The sequence below is a fragment of the Triturus cristatus genome, chromosome 2_2 (genome assembly GCF_964204655.1).
Source record: "Triturus cristatus chromosome 2_2, aTriCri1.1, whole genome shotgun sequence".
NCBI lineage: Eukaryota > Metazoa > Chordata > Amphibia > Caudata > Salamandridae > Triturus > Triturus cristatus.
In genome coordinates, this window is record NC_140582.1 from 1,079,992,046 (window position 1) to 1,080,014,894 (window position 22,849).

At 44.9% G+C, this 22,849-nt stretch overlaps 1 protein-coding gene across 1 annotated transcript in view; it reads left to right on the forward strand.

Annotated features, from left to right (window-relative positions):
- Positions 1 to 1,386: 1,386 nt before the first annotated feature.
- The window catches only part of SPON2 (spondin 2), a 57,224-nt gene continuing 35,761 nt past the window's right edge, over positions 1,387 to 22,849 (forward strand). The window contains exons 1-3 of the mRNA XM_085642603.1: positions 1,387 to 1,602; positions 2,396 to 2,622; positions 3,019 to 3,242. Of these exons, the coding sequence (XP_085498729.1) occupies positions 2,400 to 2,622; positions 3,019 to 3,242 (447 nt within the window). The 5' untranslated portion in view covers positions 1,387 to 1,602; positions 2,396 to 2,399. The remainder of the gene's footprint in view (positions 1,603 to 2,395; positions 2,623 to 3,018; positions 3,243 to 22,849) is intronic.

Consider the following 22,849-nt stretch of genomic DNA (forward strand, 5'->3'; position numbering starts at 1 on the left):
GTTCTGTAGCTGCAAGGGCTGGGGAAACTTTTTGAACGCCAGTCTGCCTGCTGGAGGAGGCCAAGTCCTATTAAGGGAGTTTAACTCCCAAAGACCCAAAATCTGGGCAGGAATGGAATAAAGGTAGTCCAAAGTATACAGAACCTCCTGGGTGTCCTACATTCTCTCGTACCTTCGAGTGGTGAATGAGGCCTGTGAATGTTCCATAATGTCGACATGCGTATGGCCAAGTTAAAATTTCCAACATGTTGGGTGGCTCACCACAATGCTAGTTAGGTATGTCCCTGTGTTTAATGTGCATCCTCTGAAATAGCACCCATCCCAGAAGAGCTTCATTCTCTAAGACGAGGAGCACCAGCAATAAGCGCTGTTTGTGTCTGAGGGATCGCAGATCCCTTCTTCAGTGTTGCACTTATTTCTGTTTTCGTGGACTAGATCACCAGTTAACGTTTTGCCTACGCTTCGCGTTGCCTAAATAAGTACATCCAATAGTAGCCCTTGATGTTCATCTCTAATGGATTTCAAAAGTTTAAACGAATGGTCACTATAATTTTTGTAATTCCGCTCCTGTTTAAAATTATGCTAATTTCATTGCATAAGTGCTTTTATTTTTGCATTTTATATTTTCCTTTTCCCTCCCCCCTTATCCTGTTTTCTGCATATAATTGCTAATATTTTAATGTTATATCTCATTATTAAATGCTTTCAGTACATTGTTATTATATTATATTGTGAACCTGCTGTTTTGTTATTTCCTTTTCTCCTTCTTACTGAACTTTACTTTTTTTGTTTTGTTTTTTAAGAAGGGTCACGGCATTTTTGGAACATCTCTTGCCTCAGGGTAGTGCTGGTTTGTGATGTGATTTTTTTAGTGCAGCAATGATGAGAGGCAGCGCCAGTCTTCAGGGCAGGAGACCAAAGGCCTCCATGCATTGCACTCTTGGAAGCAAAACCCTTCTCACCCACGCTTTGACTTTGGCTGCAATACACCTTTTCTTTCCTAAACATATGTACTTCGTGTGTATTTATTTGTGCGACTGTGTGCCTGTGCTGTGTGTGTGTGTTTATGTTAACATGTATATTTGGCTTTATACATCATGTATAAGGGATATATATAAAAAAATCTCGAAACGAAAAAACCCACCAGAAAGACTGACTATTCTGCACTGCTATCCACCCAAGCGCAGACCTCTATCCTGCTGGAGGCGAAAGTCTCCAGCGCAGCCAGAGTAAGTTTATACAAAACATTATGAAATCATTAAAACAGAGAGCTGCGACGTCACCAGCATCTCCAAACTGCTCGGCGAGTTTAAGTAGATAATAATAACCCGGGGCAGTTGAGAAAAAAAAAGTGCCGAGTCTGCTGAGCAGCAAAGATTTACTTTTATAGGCGCGTGAATAAAGTGCCATGCAGTGCCTTTGATAGTTGTTCCAGGCGATGCGTTCCGGTAAAGTGCAAGGTGCTGGTTCAAGACCATTGCTGGACAAGGGGGGCTCTGCCCGGGCATAAATAGCAAAGGCGGCTGGTGCTCCCTCGCAGTCCAGCCCAGCTGCCCGCCACTGCAGGTGCTCCCTCCGAGACTGGACTCCAACCACAAACCAGTGAGTATACCGACCGGAGACCCCTGCTCGCTCCCCGCCGCCCAGAGCCGAGGAGCGTGTAGCATGTAATATGCACTTCAGGGGGATGAATGCATGCATGTTCAAAGGAGATTGCCTTCAGAAATATATATTCCCTGCGTTGTGTAGTGGATTGTACATGTTCTCAAGCGGTTAAATCTCATATTCCGAGAAACAATTCCAGTAGAACAGATTGATGATGTGTTTTTTCTTAGAAAAATGTATTTCAAACGTAAACTAATTCCAGCATGTAGTGTGGAAGCGAACAATGTAACGTTCATTTTCTTAGGACACATGTTGAAATATAATCATTTCAATATGTGGTTCTTGGAAGAGCAGAGGCTGAGTACAAGGCATGTTCACTCGTAAAATGGAAAATATTGCAAAACTCAGAGCTTTGTACAAAGTCTCAAATTTAAATCTGAAAGATTCCACTGACATCACAACTCTGCATGAAACTTTTAAAGAGGTCTGTCAAATATTTGTGTCTGCGTTCATATTTAGAATACAAAAAGTATGAATGGAAATCTTACTTAAAAAATGAATGCAGGTGTGCGAGAAAATGTGTAGCATACAGAGATGTCTGCATCTTAGCAGCGTATCCTTAGGAAAGCACAGGCATGTAAACATCTGCCTGTTCTCGGTACAATCCCGCGCTTCTCCTCTGCATGTCAGGCAGAAAGGATTGAATATTTGCAGGCTGGAGCCCACATCTGTTACATCCATCCTGCTCGTGTGGTTAGCCGGTCACTGTTCTTCTCCTTTCCATGGGCAGGAAAATGGAACAGCTAACGCCCTGCTGCAGGTCCTGTAAAGTCTTCTGGGCTGTCCTCTCAGCAGCTGTGGCCTGTGCCAGCTGCCTGCCCCTGGGCGAGGACTTCCTATGCACAGCCGAGGAGCTGGCCCGGTACAGCATCGTCTTCACAGGGAAATGGAGCCAGGTGGCTTTCCCCAAGCAGTATCCCCTCTTCAGACCCCCAGCTCAATGGTCATCTATGCTCGGTAAGTAAAATGCTTATAAAGTCAATAATAAAGTGTAAAAAATTCAGAATTTGTATACAGACTGTAGTATCCCGCGTAAACCAGGTCTTTGATCCTAGATGAAAAGCCAAATCAGCAGAATTCAATGGAAACATTAAGCATTTCGACATATAAACTCATTTTAACAATATTGGTAGTGTTGGGATCATTGTAAACTGGTATATGAATGATAGAAGTTTAAACAGATTTTACAATTTGTAATGCCTTATAATATTAACATCTACCTCTTAGCAAAAATTAAAATGGGTAGAATGTACTGCCCAACAAGGAATTTACTGCCAAACGTGGAGATTCAAATGAAAATGTTGGCTGCTCTCATGTATTTTTTGTTGACATTATCCCGAACCAATCCCACAGGCGCAACGCACAGCTCTGACTACCACATGTGGCAGAAGGGTGAATACGCCAGCAACGGAGTGCGGGATTTTGCTGAAAAGGGTGAGGCGTGGTCACTCATGAAGGAAATTGAAGCTGCTGGAGAAACAATCCAAAGTGTGCATGGGATCTTCTCCGCGGACCCCATCTCTAGCGGGACAGGGCAGACCTCAGCGGAGCTGGAAGTTCATTCCAGGCACTCGCTGGTAAGTACACTGAGTGGCAGTATGCACATATGGGAGTCGGAGTGAAATTTTCTGGAAAACCTGGAGCACACAAAGTGATCAAGCAGGAGAACCATACACAGGAATTAATTCAAATCATTCTATATATGATACTTTGTCTAGATAACCCTGTAAGTACGTGCTCTAGCCTAACCTTCCATCCCCAAAGTAAAAGTTCTAGGTGAGCCAATCAAAAGCTCAGAAATCCCAGACCCACTGGGAAACGCTGCACTGCATAGGTCTTCATAAGTGTCCTTTGAACTCCTGCCTAAATAAATTGGGGTCCTCTTCTTCATTGGAGGGTAATCCTTGATTCCTCTAGAAAAGCTCTGTCTGTCACTTCCTTCTTGTCACTATGGCTACCCCCGACCCCCTTCCTGTGTCTCTGGTGTGCCTGTCTCTTCAAACCAGCTTTGACTTTTCATGTGTTCTGTGCATTATTGTTTATGTGGTAAGTGGTGAACAATGCTGATAAGCTTTTAGAATTTGGCAACGCTAAAGACCTTCAAATGAGTAACCAAGGCACACCATTAACTAATCCTGAGCTGGTAGAGATCAAGAGTGCACTAATTAGCGTCTCCTAGGGTGTTGTCCCTGTGTGCACATGTTCCTAAACAATTATTGATACATCCGCTGTTGAAGCTAAACTGCTACATTGCACACGTAAAAGTTTTCTGAACTCAAAATGAATTTGGAAGGTGTTATATGTGCTAATCATGATAGAAGAATATATTAAAGCCTTAATAGCAAAGACCTGTCTTATGCAAAACAGAAATAAAACAAACTGTGATATTTATGTGCATGGACTCATTAGCAGGTTCAAAAAGTAAAATGTGTGCAATTCTACAGATGCAAAATGCACTTGTATGTGGCCCAAAGTGCTCAGGCACACTGCATTTGGACATCTACAAGCCGGGTCTGGTGGCTCAGCGGGCTAATACGTCCACTGCAGGGGCTTGTGTTCGACCTCATGGTCACAGGTTCAAATCCTGCTGGGTCTACTCAGCCTTTCATCCATTTGCGGTCGATAAAATGAGTACCGTTGGGTAACAATAAAACATCTGTTATTCAGCGCCAAGATGCCTACAGGTGAACGTGCACTTTACAAATACGCATGTTATGTTATATCAAGCAAAGGTTAAAGTGGCATTATGGTTGGCGCTGCAATAGCCCCTAAAACACAGTTAAAGTGCAGTTATGATTTTGAATTTAAAACTTAAAAATTCACAGAAATTCGCTAGCCATGGTTAGGACCACAATCGCAAAAAAGTCTTCCAAATCATAACTTACACACCAACTTTAATGCTCATGCCCTCACCCTTAAAACGACAGATGCAATTACAAATATTAAATATGTATTGTTATTTACTTACATTTTCCATGTAGGAGTTGTTATTTATTGGTATAAATATTGTGAGGTCATGAGTATTGCATTTGGTGTGCCATTAAAGTTTGTACGACTGTTGGGTAAGTTATGGATTGTGATCCTAAACATTAATTGCAAATGTCACTGGTTTTTCATTTTTAATTTTGAATCATAACTAGTCATGTTTTTCTTTATCAAAGAGCAAAGAACCCCATAGGAATTAATACTGGAGTCCAGGAGACCGGGCTGTCTAGCACTGGACTCCGAGGGGATCACAGCACCCCAAAAATAAACTTTTCTATTAATTTGACCCCAGGGGGTGCCCTCTGGGACCCCCCCTTCCAGGTCCAGGGGGTCAGGGTATCTCTTCCCTGCCCCTTTACACCTCATATTTTTATTTTCAGGACATGAGGACCGAGCCCAAGAGTGCTGTAATGGTGGTTGCAAAAATGGTGTTCGGGGTGTGGCCAGCCAATCAGAATGTGAGCTCCTGCAGGACTTGCAAGAGCCACTTGATCCGCAGGAGCAAGGCAGCCAATGGGAAAAAAGCCCCCTCAGCCAATCGAAGCACTTTTCAAAGTTGCATGCCTGTGAGACTCCTGTGTGCTTTCTGGGTAATGATTTCGTTCTCGGCCAAAAGCGGTGTAATTCTGTTCAAACATTTTGGCTACAGCGCTGTTTAGAAATCCCTATAGAAACTGCTTGAGGGAATTGCATTTTGGGACCACCCCCCGTTTTCTAGACCCCTGCTGTATGATTCATCCTGAAAGTTTCCAGGAAAGAGCTCAGGTTGATGAGCTTTTTGGGGGGGAAAGTGTTGTGAAGATTTGCTAAATGGCACAAAAGTTATTAGCAAAACAAAATAAAAATCCTATGGTAACTAGGTCCTAACTATAACTACACAGTGGTTACTGGCACTGTGTCATGTATGTATATACACAGAATGATACAGGCGCAGTCATTTGGCCATTGGAACTGAGGGAGTTGTGCGATACCTGGTTTCCTGGATTCTGGGACAGCATGGTGCATGCATAGGCCCCCTGAGTGTAAGTTTGTGTCTAGTCTCAGTTAGTGCAGGGAATGTGCCTTGAACTGATCAAACAATTTGGTCACGTGAGCCTTGATCATACAAATGGCCGAGTGTGAGACCAGTGGTTGCACTGCAGGACTGCTTGCTGCACAGACTCAGAGATATGCCTTTGTGCTTGGGGCCGGCCCATATTTTATCAACCACATATGTTGGTAAAGTCAGGGTTACATGTCATATGCATTGGTGGGGCACCAGTGAGTGTGGTGATATCTTCTCACTTTAGTGAACTACCAACCTTGATGCAAGCCCGGTCCCTAATGCAGCCTATTTCCAAGCACTCCAAATGTTTGCATGGAAGGAACTAAAGGCACGTAAACATTGTGAAATATTTTACCATTTACAATTTGTGCACAAGGTTCCAAGATACTATTTAATTTCAATTAAATATCCAAGTTAAGTCTTTTGTACGCTTTAATAAAGGATACTAATAGCAAGCAGTCAAGGCGCTACATTCCTTTAGATTATGCTGCCAGATGTTGATTGCTCATAGCTCAGGGATACGGTGCTATACAAACGGATACACAGGTTTTGTTGACTGCTGTTTTCGAGGATTCTTTGTTTGGTAAGACTCTGGCAGGCATAGCATTCTATTTCCCATGCAGCAGGCCCATCCTTAGTCACATTGGCCACAGCTCTCATGAAGCGTTCCTTGTAACCCCTCTAGGTATCACCTCTTTAAGAGCCCCTGCCTTTTTCACTCCACTTAAAGCACTGAACTTCAAATGCAGGGCAATAGTAAGGGCACAGTCACTCTGTTAGGAAACACAAAAACTATACAAAATATATATTTCTAAAATTTCTGCAGTTCCATTTTACATTTGCGCCGTACTGGAAATAGGGCAACTGACAACCATTGCAGATACAAGGAAACTGTTTGTTCGCATTTTGCGAATTCGCGAAATCCTTTTGTGAGATTTAAACTTTTGTGGGTATAAACACAGGCTGCAGTTGACAACAGTGATATCTTTATTTTTCAATATTCCATTTTTATGCATCGGGTGCCCTACGGCTCATCAGTCAGTTTGTCTTTAGTTTGCAGAGCGGCAGCAGGCTGACATCCTCGCTTCGAGTAACACATTTCAATCATTTTAACAGTAAATTGAAGGTTAAGAGCATTTTCGAGTGCCCTAGAGAAATGTGGAAATGTTTCAAAGCCTTGTTTGTAATGAAAAGGAAAAATTGCTTCTGAATGAGGCACTCACTACTTCAGGACTGAAAAAAATGATTGCGAATTGTGTTCATAAGTGTCCACTTGGTGCACTGTTTGGTTGAGTTGAAGGACTTTGCTCTAGATTTTGACCTTTGAGGCACCAACTACACCCGTACCTGATCCAAAACACCACGCACAGCTCTTTCCACCACAGCTACAGATGTTTCCTCATAATGACAGAGCAGACAATGTGTGGAAGGTAGAGGGAGGCCTCCCTGCTGCTGGCTTTGGTCCTCCCGGCGATGCAAGGCGGTAATCCCCCGATTCCTCAGGGCCTTGGGGACCTCTTTCCTTGGCAAACCCAAACAACCAAGCAACATGTTGATTCCCGAGATTCCCTTACAGTGGGTGTCTCTGGGATTCCTTTTTTCCTGGGGCACAAAACAAGGAACTTAATCCTAAGGAAAGCTATGATCCCCAGTATCTGGGGTGATTTATGGCCTTCTGCTCTTACCTGCACAAGGGGGAGGGGGGAGAGTCACAGGCGGCCAAGATGGCAGCATCTACCGCAACACCACCACTGTCCTTCCCTGCCGTGCCATGTTATACTCCAGCATCCAGTACCGTAACCTCGTTTTGATTAGGGGGGGAGGGTGGTTTGAGCACTCTGGTGGCGGCATCTGATTGGTGGTATTACAATCTCAAGGCTCTACTTGTAATTGGTGGCTGGGAGGTGCCTTGGTAGAGGGAGGCCTCTCTATGGAACCTCTTTGGTATTACAGTGGGTCTCAGAATACTGATAAAGATTAACAGACATTTCTGTCTTTGCACTATGCAAGAACCGAAATAAGACATATAAAAATAGCTAGAAGCCAAAAAAACCTTACTGTTTAAGTTGAACTATAGAAGATCATAATAAGAGTTTAGATCTTTTTAGATTTGGAAGTGATAAAATACCCTGACATATGAAAATGAGATAGTAAATGCTATTCAAGAATGATGTGACTCACTTGCCGGCGTCCTTGTTAATCTTGGTAGCAAAATCTATAAGGAACTTTTGGCTCCTGCCAACTAGGTTAATCAATCATCAATACCTTCAATTTTCAATATAATATAAAAAGGTATCGCTAATCAAGTAACTGGCTGAGGACCTTAACATAGCTGTTAACGTTTCTTTTCAAAGATAGAAAGAGAGGAGTTGGCCTAACGGCTAGAGCGGTCAACCACGAATCTGGGGAACTGGGTACGAGTTTCGTTAATGACACTGAGCATCCTGTGATTCTGGGCAAATCATAACGGCTAGGGCGGTCAACCTCGAATCTGGGGAACTGGGTACGAGTCTCGGCAATGACGCTCAACATCCTGTGATTCTGGGCAAATCCCTTAATCTACCCGTGTCTAACACACACAAAAAAATGATTGTGTCCTCATGTAATGCAACTGGTGCTATGTAAAGCGCTCTGATACCCAATTCGGCTCAAGTTCACGCTATATAAACTCTAGAAAAAAAATGACTGCTTTTATAAAATGTCATAATGAAACTCTACAAATACAGCAAGTACGAAGCCTATATGGACTCTCAACTTAATTGTCTAATTATACAGGCAGGCCTGGACAGGCTTTTTATTCCATTGGGCATTTCCCCAGTGGGCTGGAGCCGGTGGAGGCCGGTTTTGAAAGCCCAGGGCCGCTCCTGGTGCCTCTGACACTTCCCCAGCTTACAGAGGTTAATTGAAGCAGGCACAGAGAGGCTTTGGGAGAAAGAGAGTGAAGGTAGATGAAAGTGATCCAAGAGGGAGAGAAGAGAGAGGAGAGAAGGAGAGAGCGAGAGAATGGATGGATGCAAAGAGTGACTGTGGGAGGAGACACAGGGAGTGGAGCTAGTTTGAGCATTTTTGCCAGGGCTGCTTTTGGTTCCCAAGTTCTGCCCATTTCGAAGTGTAGCTAATGAATAATATATGCTATTGTGTCTTTATCAGTTATTTCCTTATAGGGGCCCAAACAGGGCATGCTATGCATGGGGGAGAAATGATTTTATATGAGAGAAAGAAGGAGGCCTGCTACACTGAACCTTTGAGATCTGTCTACAGGAATCTTCCCCTGCTCTCCTTTCGCTCTTTTCCCTCTGGGATTGCGTTCTCTCTACCTTCACTCTCCCTAACCATGCAATTTTTCTGGATTGCCTGGGACGAGTGATGGGAATTCTAGCCCCGCTTTGCAAGGGATTTTCCACTCTTAGGCAAAGCCCAACAATTCTATCTCGGACCTTCTTTCCTCAAAAACCTTGTAACAAGTGGTGTGCCTCAGGGGTCTGATCTTGGGTATCTGGGCGATGTCGATCATAACCAGCATCTGCCTGATCTCGAGTGGGATCTTGAGAGCCTGTGGAGGTGTCGGAACGTTTTGGGCAGATGTGCATGCGTGACAACTGGTTTTAAATAAATGGCGAGAAGACTGAGGTCTTGCTTCCCTGTTGTGCAGCGCTCCTAACAGGGCAATTTACAAAGCCTGGTGGGCTCAGTGACATCTCTAGTGGACTTTATTAGTGGACTTGCTTTCAATCTGTTTGTTAGGGCAGTAGTAAAAACTGCCCACTTAAATCTCTACTGCCTCTCCGAAGTCTGCCCACTGTGAGCATTGGAATAAAGCTGATTACTACTACAGGCCATTGTTCTGTCCTGATTACAATACTGGAGGGCTATCTGTTTGAACATTACTCTGTTGGCCTACTTGTTCACATTACAGACTATAGAATAGGATAATATTAACTCTATAAAAGTGTTTCCATGTTACAACAATGGCAGCAATTAGGATGGTTGACTATTCCTGACCACAACAATTTGAGAGTGGTGTTTGTAATAAGGACATTTATAATGACTCTTGCATCTAATTATTTGATGGAATTGATAAATTGTGTGGCAGATACGTTTAGGGTGCCTTTGCAAAGCAGTGGAATGCCCTCGCAAAGCGTTTTTGAGCTGTCCTGATATTTATAAAGTCAAGTTGCCTTAATGCCAATTGAAATCCTTTTAGACCTAGAGGGCTATCAAATATACTGTAGCTATCCTGACATATTTTTTCGGATTGGAATACGTTTGTCTGGTAAACTGTATACTGTAGCTTAGTGTATTTACGTGGTGGGTGGGCGATTTTTAATGAGTTTTTATTCCCTGATAATTTACATTTTTATAGTGCATGAGCGTGGAGTTTTTGGAAGCAGTTATTTTATTTTTGATTGGGTATTGTGCGCTTTAAGATTTGGGGCATTTTAGTTTTGCGGTTTATTATTGTTCTGGTTCTTTATCTTGAAAGAAGAATGATGTTCTCATAAAAAAATGTATTGAAAGCGAACAACAGTAAAAAAAATCTATTTAGTTACGTGTGCATGCACTTTGAAGACAATTAGATTTGTCCTGTCTGCATTTTATAAATAATAAATGAAACTCTTCTTAACTTCAATAGATTGTAATTTCAAATGCAGCACCCACACCTATGTTACAGGTGTAGAAGTGGCACTTGGGGTGCACTCAAGATAGGTCTATTGGAATATGGTATATGGAAGCATGACATGCGTCACTGATCTGCTTTATAATCCTCCCAGACATCATCATTTTCTAGAAATGAAGCTGTGCCAGCTGTTTGCTCTCATCAGGCACCGAGTAATAAGGCTTTGTAGAGATGGGTTCCAGCTAATAATCCTCAGAGAACATCAAAAAGGCTGACTCCATTTAAATGTCTTAGCATACAATACTGTAGGAAAGTCTCTGATGGCATATTGGCTAACCTTAGTCCTAAACCTATCACAATGAGACCAACTAAATCAAAGGTTTTAAGGAGATTACAAGCATGTGCCCATGTGTCTCAAGCACCCCTGTCCGTAGGAAGCACACTCCAGATTGTAAGTGTAGTCTCAAACAGTTATCATGGGATGGAGCAGGCCTCTTCTGTAGAACACAAGTACAGAAAGCTGGGAGGCAACAGGCCATTACTGGAGTCAATTAGACATAAGATGTGTAGAACAGTAAAGGGAATGCACAGTAGGCTAAAGCTAATACAGAGTGGGACATATGTGGAGGCCACCTGTATGTTACCGGTGCAGCAGGCTTCCCATCTGGTCTTCTGAATTATAGTTGCCCTTTTCTGAGCTAGAGTTATACCTCAGACATTTAGACCTATATTTACTCAAATTTAGCACCAGGTTTGCATCACAATTTATTTTGTGCTGGAAAATAGTACTTAAGTAGTGCTAGTGCTACACTGTGGTATTTGTCTACTATGGGAGCCACATTCCACTGCAATCACCTATGGATTTTGATACAAATTCCTATCACCTAAAAAATATATGTCGGGATTACGTCATAAAAAAGACATCTCCTCGGGGTAGGCATCATTTTTGTTTTCTTGGGACTTTTCTAAGTTTCCATGTGTGCTGTAGTGAGTGTACAGCCCACATACAAAGACAGAAAAGTTTTTCATTATGTCCAAGCAAAGTCATTTGTATAGGAAGCGTACCCTTCCCGTACAAAACCCATGCTTGACATCACACACACCCACCCTTGTACTATGTTACAAGGGTGTGTTTGGCGCCAGGCAGCATACAATGAGCCAGAGCTAGAGGAGGGAACTACAGCACCAAACCTTGGTAGACAAGGGGCTGTTCTGCACTCTCCCATTCAGGCAACACAGAATCATTCGTTGCTCTACTGTGTTGCATGAAAAGTTAGTAAATCAGCCCCTTCATTTTTTCGCACACTTGCCTACACATACACACATATTTGTTGTGTGGTTTCTTCAATTATTACCTGCCCCCCTCTTTCTGTTATGCCCACTGACCATTGTACACTTCTTTCCTTGGCTGTATCTGGAAGTCTTTCGCCTCTTGGTGGATATTGAAACAGGTCTACCAAGAAATTCTAAACACAATTAGTCATGGGTTTCTCTGACCACCTACTGTTGACAATGCCTAAAATGTGGTGCCAGCAACAACAAATCGTAAACATGATTACAGTAAACAGTGAGAGGTGGGTCATTTGGTTCTAAGTGAGCACTGGGTGTTCAATGTACAACACAGCTTTTAGAGTGTCAGGGTCACCCAAGGCCTTCTGTACATTGCCCATTCTTGTTTTTTAATGTTATCTTCTTGTTTATGGTACAGGGCCTTTTAGTAAATGCCCCCACCCTTACAGGTGCTCCCACTATCCACCAATACCACAACACCTCCTTGCATACAAAACAATTTAAATATATGTTTCATTCACTTTAAACATTCGGGCTATTAAGTAGACCAGGAAGGCTATCAGAAGAAATTCTGGTGAGATTGCAAGAAACTAATAGTTTCATATTTTAAATTGCTTTTTTACCCCCCGTGCGCTAGCCCACACACACAAGACACACACACGTGAGATTGCAAGAAACTAATAGTTTCCTATTTTAAACTGCTTTTTCAACCATTGTGCGCTCGCCCCACCCCCCCACACACACTGCTTTCATATGCTTTAAAACTGTCCCCTCTTCTCTCATGCTACTCAATAGACATCTTCCACATGTTTCCTGGACCACTAATGGTACAGTGAACAGCAACTGAGAATTCCCATACTTTGAGATCTCCATGAAGCAAAATGGGCAACTTTAGCCCAACGGAAGCTCCCCAGAAGCTAAATGTGTGTAGTATCACAGTATACTGCAGGGTGTACACAGTGGTCCATCTCAAGATATCAACTATATGATGACTGTGAGGCAAGCTTTTTATGAGGTTCTTTTGAACTCTAGTTGTCTGCTTTTTGTGGGTTGTTAAGAAAAAGTTTATTTGAGATAGCAGCATCATAGTCTCACACCTTTAAAATAATTAATTTTCCTTAGTTTTCTGCTTCAATGGTACCTTGTCTGTGCCTTCTGTTCTAGCACTGAACCTCCTGTGGGCGATAAACGGTGTTATTTTAAGTGAGACAGACCTACTGGCTTTGTGAAAGGGTCAAAACACCCAAATATAAAAAGCAGGGTGACTATTGGCTTAATCAAGAGGCCAGCCAATCAACATATATAATGCAGACCTAATGGCTATGTCAACAAGACCCCAATACCTATAATCAAATGTATATTTTTTATAAATATGCACACTGCAGTGTCAAATAAAAGTGATTAATACAACATGTTACCAATAAAGAAAAACATTCAAAATAACAGTGAGTCTTTCTTAAAACAAATTCAGGCCATAAAGTGCAGCCCTAGAACCAACCACAAGTGATCCCTGCACACCAGCTGAAGAACATACAGTACTTTAAAAAATATGGTAAGTTCTCTTGGGGTCGTGGAATTAATGACTCAGGGGACTTACTTTGTTTTTTATTTTGCTGGGGGCTGCTATATTCCATGTAGTCCTCCGGAAAATTAAAAAAAAATACTTGGTGGGCCATTTCCTTTCTGGGGGCACAACCAGGATCCAAATATATGCAAAAAAGACCTCGAAGGGCATGAGAGGGTGCTCCTCACAGGAGCAGTGAATAATAAATGTATATAGAAATATAAAGTACCGTTATAGCTAAAATGAGTTTAAAATGAATGCTTTTTAAGCATTCGTTTTTAACTTATTTTAACACCCAAATATAACTTTACTTTAACATTTGCTTTTTCTGTGAATATCTAGGGTTTTTTCTTAATGTAAGCTAAGATCTTATTGCCATACCTAGCTATAATAGCACTTTAACATTTATTCATGTTAAGGAAGCTAATATTACCAATACCAGGCTATAATCTCTTTTCATTAATTACTAAGGCTTTTTGTAAATATTCAGCCAACGCCTCCACTGCGCACAGCCTTCTGTAATTTACAACTGGGGGTTGGCACAGGCATACCCCTTCCTTGTGGCCAACCCACGGTAGCCTGCCCTCCGTGGTCATCTTGCTGTCCTGCCCCTCTTGCCATTGCCCTCCATTTGTGTGCATGCTCCTGCCCCTTCTTGCCTGCCCTCTATGGTCCATTGTGTTGCCCATGTCCACCTGCCTTCAGTGGTAAACTTCCTACCCCTGCCCACCACCCCCTGCCCTCTGTTCTTGAAATGCATGCCATTGTCACCCCTCCTGCTCTCCATGGTCCATTGTGCTGACCCTGCTCATGCAGGTCTGTTCGCTGTGGTTAAATTACTGCCCCTCCCCCCTTGTGCCTGCCTGTCATCCGTCCCCCATCTCGATGCCCTTATTCCATTCCGTAAGCCCTCAGTGCACAGCTTAATGCCCTTGCCAACCGGCCAGCTTGCTGTCCCTGCTCCTGCCCCACTCCTCCCTGGCAGTGGTTCTCAGTGTACAGACCCCTGCCTCCTCCCTCCTGTTCCCATGGTTGGTTGCGCTGGCCCTGCAGTTCTTTCCTCCATGGTCCACTTGCTGCCCCTAACCCCCTCCTGCCTGCCATCGATTGTCCAAATTTGTCTCTGCCCCTCCCTCCTGCCCATGTGGTCACTTCCCCTCCCGCTTGCCCTCCATGCTTACCTTGCTGCCCATACCTACGTCCTCCGTGTGATGTGTTGTTAAAGTCCATGTCACAGCCCTCTCATTCCTGCCCTTCACGGTCTGTATGCTGCCCCTGCCCTGCTCCCTTTCATTGTCTCTATGCATGCCCTCTCCCTCCTGCCCTACATGATGCCATGTGTTGTTCGAGTCCATGTCACTGCGCTCTAACTCCTGCCCTGCCCTCTTGCCCCAGTGGTTAGCTGGTTGTCCCTACCCTCTTCTCCTGCCCTCGGATGTCTGAGTCCATGCTTCTTCCCTCTCACCCCAGTCCTGAGCAGCCCAATGTACTGCCAATGCCCCTCCTGCCTGCCCTTCCTGGTTAGTTTGCTGCCCCTGCCCTGCTCCCCTTCATTGTCCCCGTATGCATGCCCCTGCCCCCTTCCTCCTGTACTCCATGGTCCATTGAGCTCCAGCATCCCCTCCTGCCTGCTCTGTGCAGTCTGGTGTGCTGCCATTGCCCCTCCCACCTGCCCTGCATGGTCAGGTTACTGCCCCTGACCCCTCCACCCTACCTTCCCTTGTCTGAGTCCATGCTCTTATCACTTGCCTCCGGCCCTCCATGGTCAGTTGTGCTGCCACTACCCCTCCTACCTGACCTCCAACTTCCTCGCCTGCCTGTCCTTCACGGTCAGCTTGCCTCATCCCCTGCTCCCCCTGTTGGCTTAGTACAGCTGCTACCTTCTCTCTACTTCCCTTCAAGGTCCTTTGTGCATACCCCAGCCCCTCTCCCTCTTGCCCACCATTCTATATTGTGTTTCCATTAACGCTCCTGCCTAAAATACATGGTGTGTTGTGCTGCCTCTGCCTCTGCTCCTCCCACCTACCCTGCGTAGTCAGCTTGCTGCTGTGTATGTGCCTCTGCCCCCTTCCTCATGCACTTCATGGCTCGTTGAGCTGCTGCTACCCCTCCTGCCTGCCCTGTAAGGTCTGTTGTTATACTACTGCCGCTCCCGCGCCTCCCTGTATGGTCAGCTTGCTGCCCCCTGTCTAGAAGTGGACGGAGTTCGCGGGGTTTCACTCCGTGGACTTATTAAAAAAACTCCACCAAATTCCCATGAGTTGCACATGTGGAACATCTTATAAAAAAAGAAACAAACATGCGGGGTGGCGCCTTGCCCTGCCTAATGTAGTGCCTCAAGTCATGGGTGGCCCATAGGCAAGCCGTTAGAGTGATGTCACATCGAAGCTGCAGCAGTCGGTGTCGGACTAGAGTCAAAGGCCGGTCTCTGCTGGAATACGCCAAGCTTGCTGACTGTCCTGTCCTCCCACTGTGTAGAACAAGGGGCGATCTGGGTTTCTGCAGCCCGTAGAAGAGAGCCAGGAGTAAGTAGGATAGTGGACCCCACTCCGGCTGCAGTATAGCAGGGTGAAATGGGTTTCTTTCCTCAGCTCTCAGTCTCAGACTCAAATATCTTGGCAGTGGCACGCGGTTGAAACCCAGTTGCCCTAGTTGGACTTTGTACTCGGAGCTCAGACAGATGGGCCAAAGTCAGAGAGGATGAAGCCAGGCCCCAAACAGACAATCACGCGGAGCACATTAAGAAGAGTGATGCGCTAGGTCAGCTCTAATCTTGTACACTACTGTTCTTACCTGGTGTACTCCGGTAGTCCCTCGCTCCTCCTGTCAGTGTTGCTTGCCTGTCACCACTCACCACAATAATCATACCTGCACTCCGGCTACAAAGCGGAGTCGCCTTTGCCTGCTCTCAGGAAAATGGAGTCTGACCTTGCTTGAGCAGACAGAACGAAGCACTAGATCTCAGAGTTTGAACCGCACTACATGCATGCATGCATAGAAGCACCTCAAATCGGAGCACTGCTGCTTCTGCCTGCAGCCGTTATGGCATCATATCATGTGGTGGTTGACTTGAGAATGACTCACCTGTGCACATAGATGGTGCACAGCTACAGAATTTAATGCAGGGTGGGCGGTGGCGCTGGTAAACTCCTCTCTGCTGCGGTTAACGGATTTTTGCAAAACTCTGCGTTCCAAGTGGAGCGGCAAAACTTTGCCACTCCGTCGGCAGAGCAGAGCCTGCCGCCCATTCATACCCCATACCCCGTCCCCTTCCGCCTGCCCTCCATTGTCCGAGCCTGTGCTCCGACCCCTTCCGTGCTAAACTCCATGCTCTGTTGTATTGCCATTGCCCCTCCCTCCTGCCGTCCATGGTTTGCTATGCTGCCACTCCCTCTTCAGCTTGCTATGCATGGTTGGTTGTGCTGCCATTGCCCCCCCCATCACCCCTGCATGGTCAGCTTGTTGCATCTGCCCCTGTCACCTTTGTCACCCTCACGCCTGCCCTCTGTTGTCCAAGTCCATGCCCTATCCCTTCCCTCCTGCCCTCCATGGTCCATTGGTATGCCCCTGCCCCCTCCCTTCTGTCTTCCATGGTCTGTTATGCAGTCACTGCCCCTCCTGCCAGCATTGCATGGTCAGCTTGCTGCCCTTGTCTCCTTTCCCCCTGCCTCCATTGTCATTTTGCATGCTCCAGCCCACTCCCTCCTACTCTCCATGGTCCATTGTGCTGCCACTTCACCTGCCCTGACTAGTCAACTTGCTGCCCCTGCCCCTTACACGGTCTGTTTTGCTACCACTGCCGGCCCCTCCCACTTGCACTCTGTGGTCTATTGTGCTGCCACTACCCCTGTGCCTGCCATACATGGTCAGCTTGCTGCCTCTGCCACCTCCCTCCTGCTGTCTGCTGTCCAAGTATGTGTCCCTTCCCCATCCCTTCTGCATACATACCACCACTGGGAAAGCAGAAAGATAGAGGGAAAAAAGAATATGGAGGGTCTTTATTTTCCTCATTGACTTGCACTGAAATGGGTATAACAAAAAACACACTGGTCTCTGGTAACAATACTTTTGATGCAAAGAACCAAATGGTGAATATAATTTATTCAAAAGAGTTTGTGAAAACAGCTTCAAGACACATAGCAGCGCAATAAATATTGGTGCAAAACAACCATGCTCGATGCTCTCTTTTGAGGCAATACACTGCAGTGATATATTGTGATCAACAAACACGAAAAAAGCTCGACCCGTTACAGTAAGTTCTCAAAATTTATATACGGTCCATGTTTTTAAAGTTGACAGCATTTTAATCTCAATAAAAATGGCGGCATCATCAGGACTCGGAGGGATACAATAAGCCTAAGAGAGCTGAAACAATAATAGAGAAAGAGTGATCAGAGTGAAGGTAAGAAAACGAAAAGTGAGCCAGTACAAGGCAGTACAATACTCATGAAACTACTTACATTATGAAGGGTAATGCAGTTACTAAATGAAAGAGACCCTGGTGCAAGCTCAAGGACAGGGTGGTCGGGAATGGCCTACATACAAAGAAGGGAAATATGAGCTGCCCCAAACCCTTGTAATAGGTAATACTGACGAAGGAGAAAGTGTGCAGTAGTATGAGAGGCACTGACCCTAGCTGGAAATATGCTGGATACCCAAACTGCAGCGGGAAGCACGTTCCGCTTGTGAGGTCTGGTTCTCAAGGTTGAGAGCCAGATTCCTTCATGGGATTGAATTAGCTCAGAAATGGAGTGCCATCCACGCCCTGATAGAAAGGGACAAAGTCTTTTGTCATTTCTACATCTAAGTTTTTAAGCATAGGACTAGCACAGTGCCATCCATGACAAGCTGTGAAATGACGAAAGCCTTTAACCACTCCAAGCACAGTATCTCAGCTTTGAATTGGTAACATACTACCCTAGCAAGCCTGAAATGAATACAAGCAACTCCTGACACGTGTTTGCTCTCATTAGAGCTCTTTAGAGATGTATAGCTTTGTCCAGACACAAGGGAGCACCCAGTGTAGGTCAAAACAATACTCTTTCAGGCATATAGTGACACATATATTATGCAAAAAAGAAGCAGAGAACTCTGGATAGTTCTTAAGTTTCTCTGGAAAGCAGCTCTTAGGTAGAGCACCCGCAACACCACTGACACTCTAAATTTGCTCACCTCAAACATCTGCTTTTCCATTTAAGTCTTTAAGCATAAGATTAGCCAGTGCCATCCACGCCGCGATGGAAAGGGACAAAGTCTTTTGCTATTTCTACATCAAAGTTTCTAAGCATGGGACTAGCACAGTGCTATCCATGCAGAGCTGTAAAATGACAAAAGCCTTTTACCACTCCAGGCACAGTATTGCAGCTTTGAATTGGTAAAATACCAAATTTAGAGTGTCACTGGTGTTGAGGGTGCTCTATACAGGAGCTGCTTTCCATCTAAACTTGAGAACTACCTCTCTGCTTTTTTCTGCATAATTTGTGGTGGTGAGTGGCCAGTGGGAGGACCAAACTCTTAATTCCTGCTCAGTATATGTCCCACCGAGGTTGCAGGCTCCCACACTGAAATTGCTGGGCCCGTTGCGCCTTGAATTTTCGGAAGGCGGAATGATATTTGGTGGAGACATGAATGATAGTCTCCATTGAGATGGATGTTTTGAGAGGGGCAGCATCGGGGAGGAGGGTGGGCCAACTAGGGTAGTTCCTCCTGGGCATGGGTCTGGGCGACATATGGCGTTACCAACATCCTACAATTAGACAATACACCCACATGGCGGCTGCCCACAGGGGCCTCACCTGCTTAGATTATCTCATTACACAGGCCCACGGCTTGGGGAATTTTAAGAGGGCCACATAAATACAGCAGAGGTGTCCGATCATTCCCCAATGGAGGCAATGCTGGAGGGCCCAACGAGGGACTATACCTTACCCCTGAAGATTGACCGGTGGTATCTTAAAGATAAAAAAATTAAATACACTATGAGAAACTGCACTGAGCTATTCTTTGCAGAAAACGTAGGGTCTGTGGACTCAAAGGTGATGCTATAGGAGGCATTCAAAACAATGATCAGGGGCCATGCCCAGGCCCAACTAGGGGCATTGAAAAAGGAGAAGGAGCTACAATGCCTCGCCCTGGAGAGTAGTATATGGAGCCTGGAGACCCTGGTGGCCGAGGAGTAGGCGACATCATCAGAGTTGAGACACCAGTTAAGGTTGTGCCAGCGAGAGCTGCTAGAGTTATTGGAGAATACTGCCAAGGTGCAGGCTTTAGCTACCCAACACAGACTATATGAGGTGGTAGACAATGCAAATACACTACTGGCATGGTTAGAAAAGAGGAGGACGAGTGGTAGGTGGGTGCCGGGGATAGATGATAGTGCAGGGCGAGGTCTTGAAACCGGAAGGGAGATAGCTGAGGCGTTCACAACCTGTTACGACACACTATGCATATCCCCATCCGAGATGACAGAGTTGGACTGCAAAGACTTTGCACAAGATATAACCTTACCACAATTGGCCACAGATGATAGGGAAATGTTAGAGGGAGATTTGACAGTGGAGGAGATTAATGCTGCTGCACATGCTCTACAAAGCAGTGGAACCTAAAGGTTTTGCTGTAGAATTATTTTAATGAATGCTACATAAAACAGTGGATCACCTCCTCGGTATGTTTAAGGAAGCCAAAACGGAAGATGCCCTACCTCAAGACCAGAGGACGACAGTGATGGTTGTAATCCCCAAAGAGGGCAAGTCCTCATCAGATGGTGGGTCATACAGACCAATTTCCCGACTCAATTAGGAGCTCAAAGTCTTGGCTAAGTCCCTATCCATGCGTTTGTGTGCAGTGATTACCTCCCTAATCCATCTGCTTTAGAGCCATAGAACCAGGTCAGCAGAGCTGCTTTAGAGGGAGAGATCCAGGTCAGCAGAGCTGCTCTAGAGGGAGAGAACCAGGTCAGCAGAGCTGCTCTAGAGCCAGAGAACCATGTCAGCAGAACTGCTTTGGAGCCATAGAACCGGGTCAGCAGAGCTGCTTTAGAGCCAGAGAACCAGGTCAGCAGAGTTGCTCTGTAGCCTAAGAGCTAGATCAGCAGAGCTGCTCTAGAGCCAGAGAACCAGGTCAGCATCAGCAGACCTGCTGTAGAGCCAGAGAAACCAGGTCCGCAGAGCTGCCCTAGCTGACACTGACTGATTGACACTGACTGACACTGATTGACTGACTGACACTGTCTGACACTGTCTGACACTGATTGACACTGATTGACTGAAACTGACTGACTGACAATGACTGACATTGACACTGACTGACTGACACTGACTGACACTGACTTACACTGATTGACTGACACTGATTGACTGACACTGATTGACTGACACTGACTGACTGACTGACACTGACTGACTGACACTGACACTGACTGACTGACTGACACTGACTGGCACTGACTGACTACTCTCTACTACTCTACTACTCACTCTCTACTACTCTCTACTACTCTCTCTCTACTACTCACTCTCTACTACTTACTCTCTACTACTCACTCTCTACTACTCTACTACTCTCTACTACTCACTTTCTACTACTCACTCTCTACTACTCTCTACTACTCACTCTCTACTACTCACTCTCTACTACTCTCTACTACTCACTCTCTACTACTCTCTCTCTACTACTCACTCTCTACTACTCTATACTACTTACTCTACTACTCTCTACTACTCTCTACCACTCACTCTCTACTACTCTACTACTCTCTCTCTACTACTCACTCTCTACTACTCTCTACTACTCACTCTCTACTACTCACTCTCTACTACACACTCTCTACTACTCACTCACTACTACTCTTTACTACTCACTCTCTACTACTCTCTACTACTACTCTCTACTATTTACTCTCTACTACTCACTCTCTACTACTCACTCTCTACTACTACTCTCTACTACTCACTCTCTACTACTCACTCTACTACTCTCTACTACTCTCTACTACTCACTCTACTACTCACTCTCTACTACTCTCATTTTACTACTCACTCTCTACTACTCACTCTACTACTCTCTACTACTCTCTCTACTACTCACTCTCTACTACTCACTCTCTCTCTACTACTCGCTCTCTACTACTCGCTCTCTACTACTCACTCTCTACTACTTGCTCTCTACTACTCTCTACTACTCACTCTCTACTACTCACTCTCTATGACTCTACTACTCTCTACTACTCTCTCTACTACTCTCTGTACTACTCACTCTCTACTACTCGCTCTCTACTACTCTCTACTACTCACTCTACTACTCACTCTCTACTACTCTCTCTACTACTCACTCTCTACTACTCACTCTACTACTCTCTCTCTACTACTCAATCTACTACTTCTCTCTACTACTTACTCTCTACTACTCTCTCTACTACTCTCTACTACTTACTCTCTACTACTCTTGCTCTACTACTCAATCTCTACTACTCTCTACTACTCACTCTCTACTACTCACTCTCTACTACTCTCTACTGCTCACTCTTCACTACTCACTCACTACTACTCGCTCTCTACTACTCTCTACTACTCACTCTACTACTCACTCTCTACTACTCACTCTACTACTCTCTCTCTACTACTCTCTACTACTCACTCTACTACTCACTCTCTACTACTCTCTACTACTCTCGCTCTCTGCTACTCACTCTCTACTACTCACTGTCTGCTACTCACTATCTACTACTCACTCTCTACTACCCTCTACTGCTCACTCTCCACTACTCACTCTCTACTACTCGCTCGCAACTACTCTCCACTACTCACTCTACTACTCACTCTACTACTCTACTACTCTCTCTTACTCTCTCTACTTCTCAATCTCTACTACTCTACTACTCAGTCTCTACTACTCTCTGCTACTCACTCTCTACTACACACACTCTACTTCTTGCTCTCTACTACTCGCTCTCTACTACTCTCTAGTACTCACTGACTGACACTGATTGACTGACACTGACAGACACTGATTGACTGACACTAACTGACTGACCGACACTGACTGACTGACACTGACACTGACTGACTACTCTCTACTACTCTACTACTCACTCTCTACTACTCTCTACTACTCTCTCTCTACTACTCACTCTCTACTACTCACTCTCTACTACTCTCTACTACTCACTCTCTACTACTCTACTACTCTCTACTACTCACTTTCTACTACTCTACTACTCTCTACTACTCACTCTCTACTACTCTACTACTCTCTACTACTCACTCTCTACTACTCACTCTCTACTACTCGCTCTCTACTACTCGCTCTCTACTACTCGCTCTCTACTACTCACTCTCTACTACTCGCTCTCTACTACTCTCTACTACTCACTCTCTACTACTCACTCTCTATGACTCTACTACTCTCTACTACTCTCTCTACTACTCTCTCTACTACTCACTCTCTACTATCACTCTACTACTCTCTGTACTACTCACTCTACTACTAGCTCTCTACTACTCTCCACTACTCACTCTACTACTCACTCTCTACTAATGTACTACTCTCTACTACTCACTCTCTACTACTCTCTACTACTCACTCTCTACTACTCTCTCTCTGCTACTCACTCTCTACTACTCTCTACTACTTCCTCTACTACTCTATACCACTCACTCTCTACTGCTCTCTCTCTACTACTCAC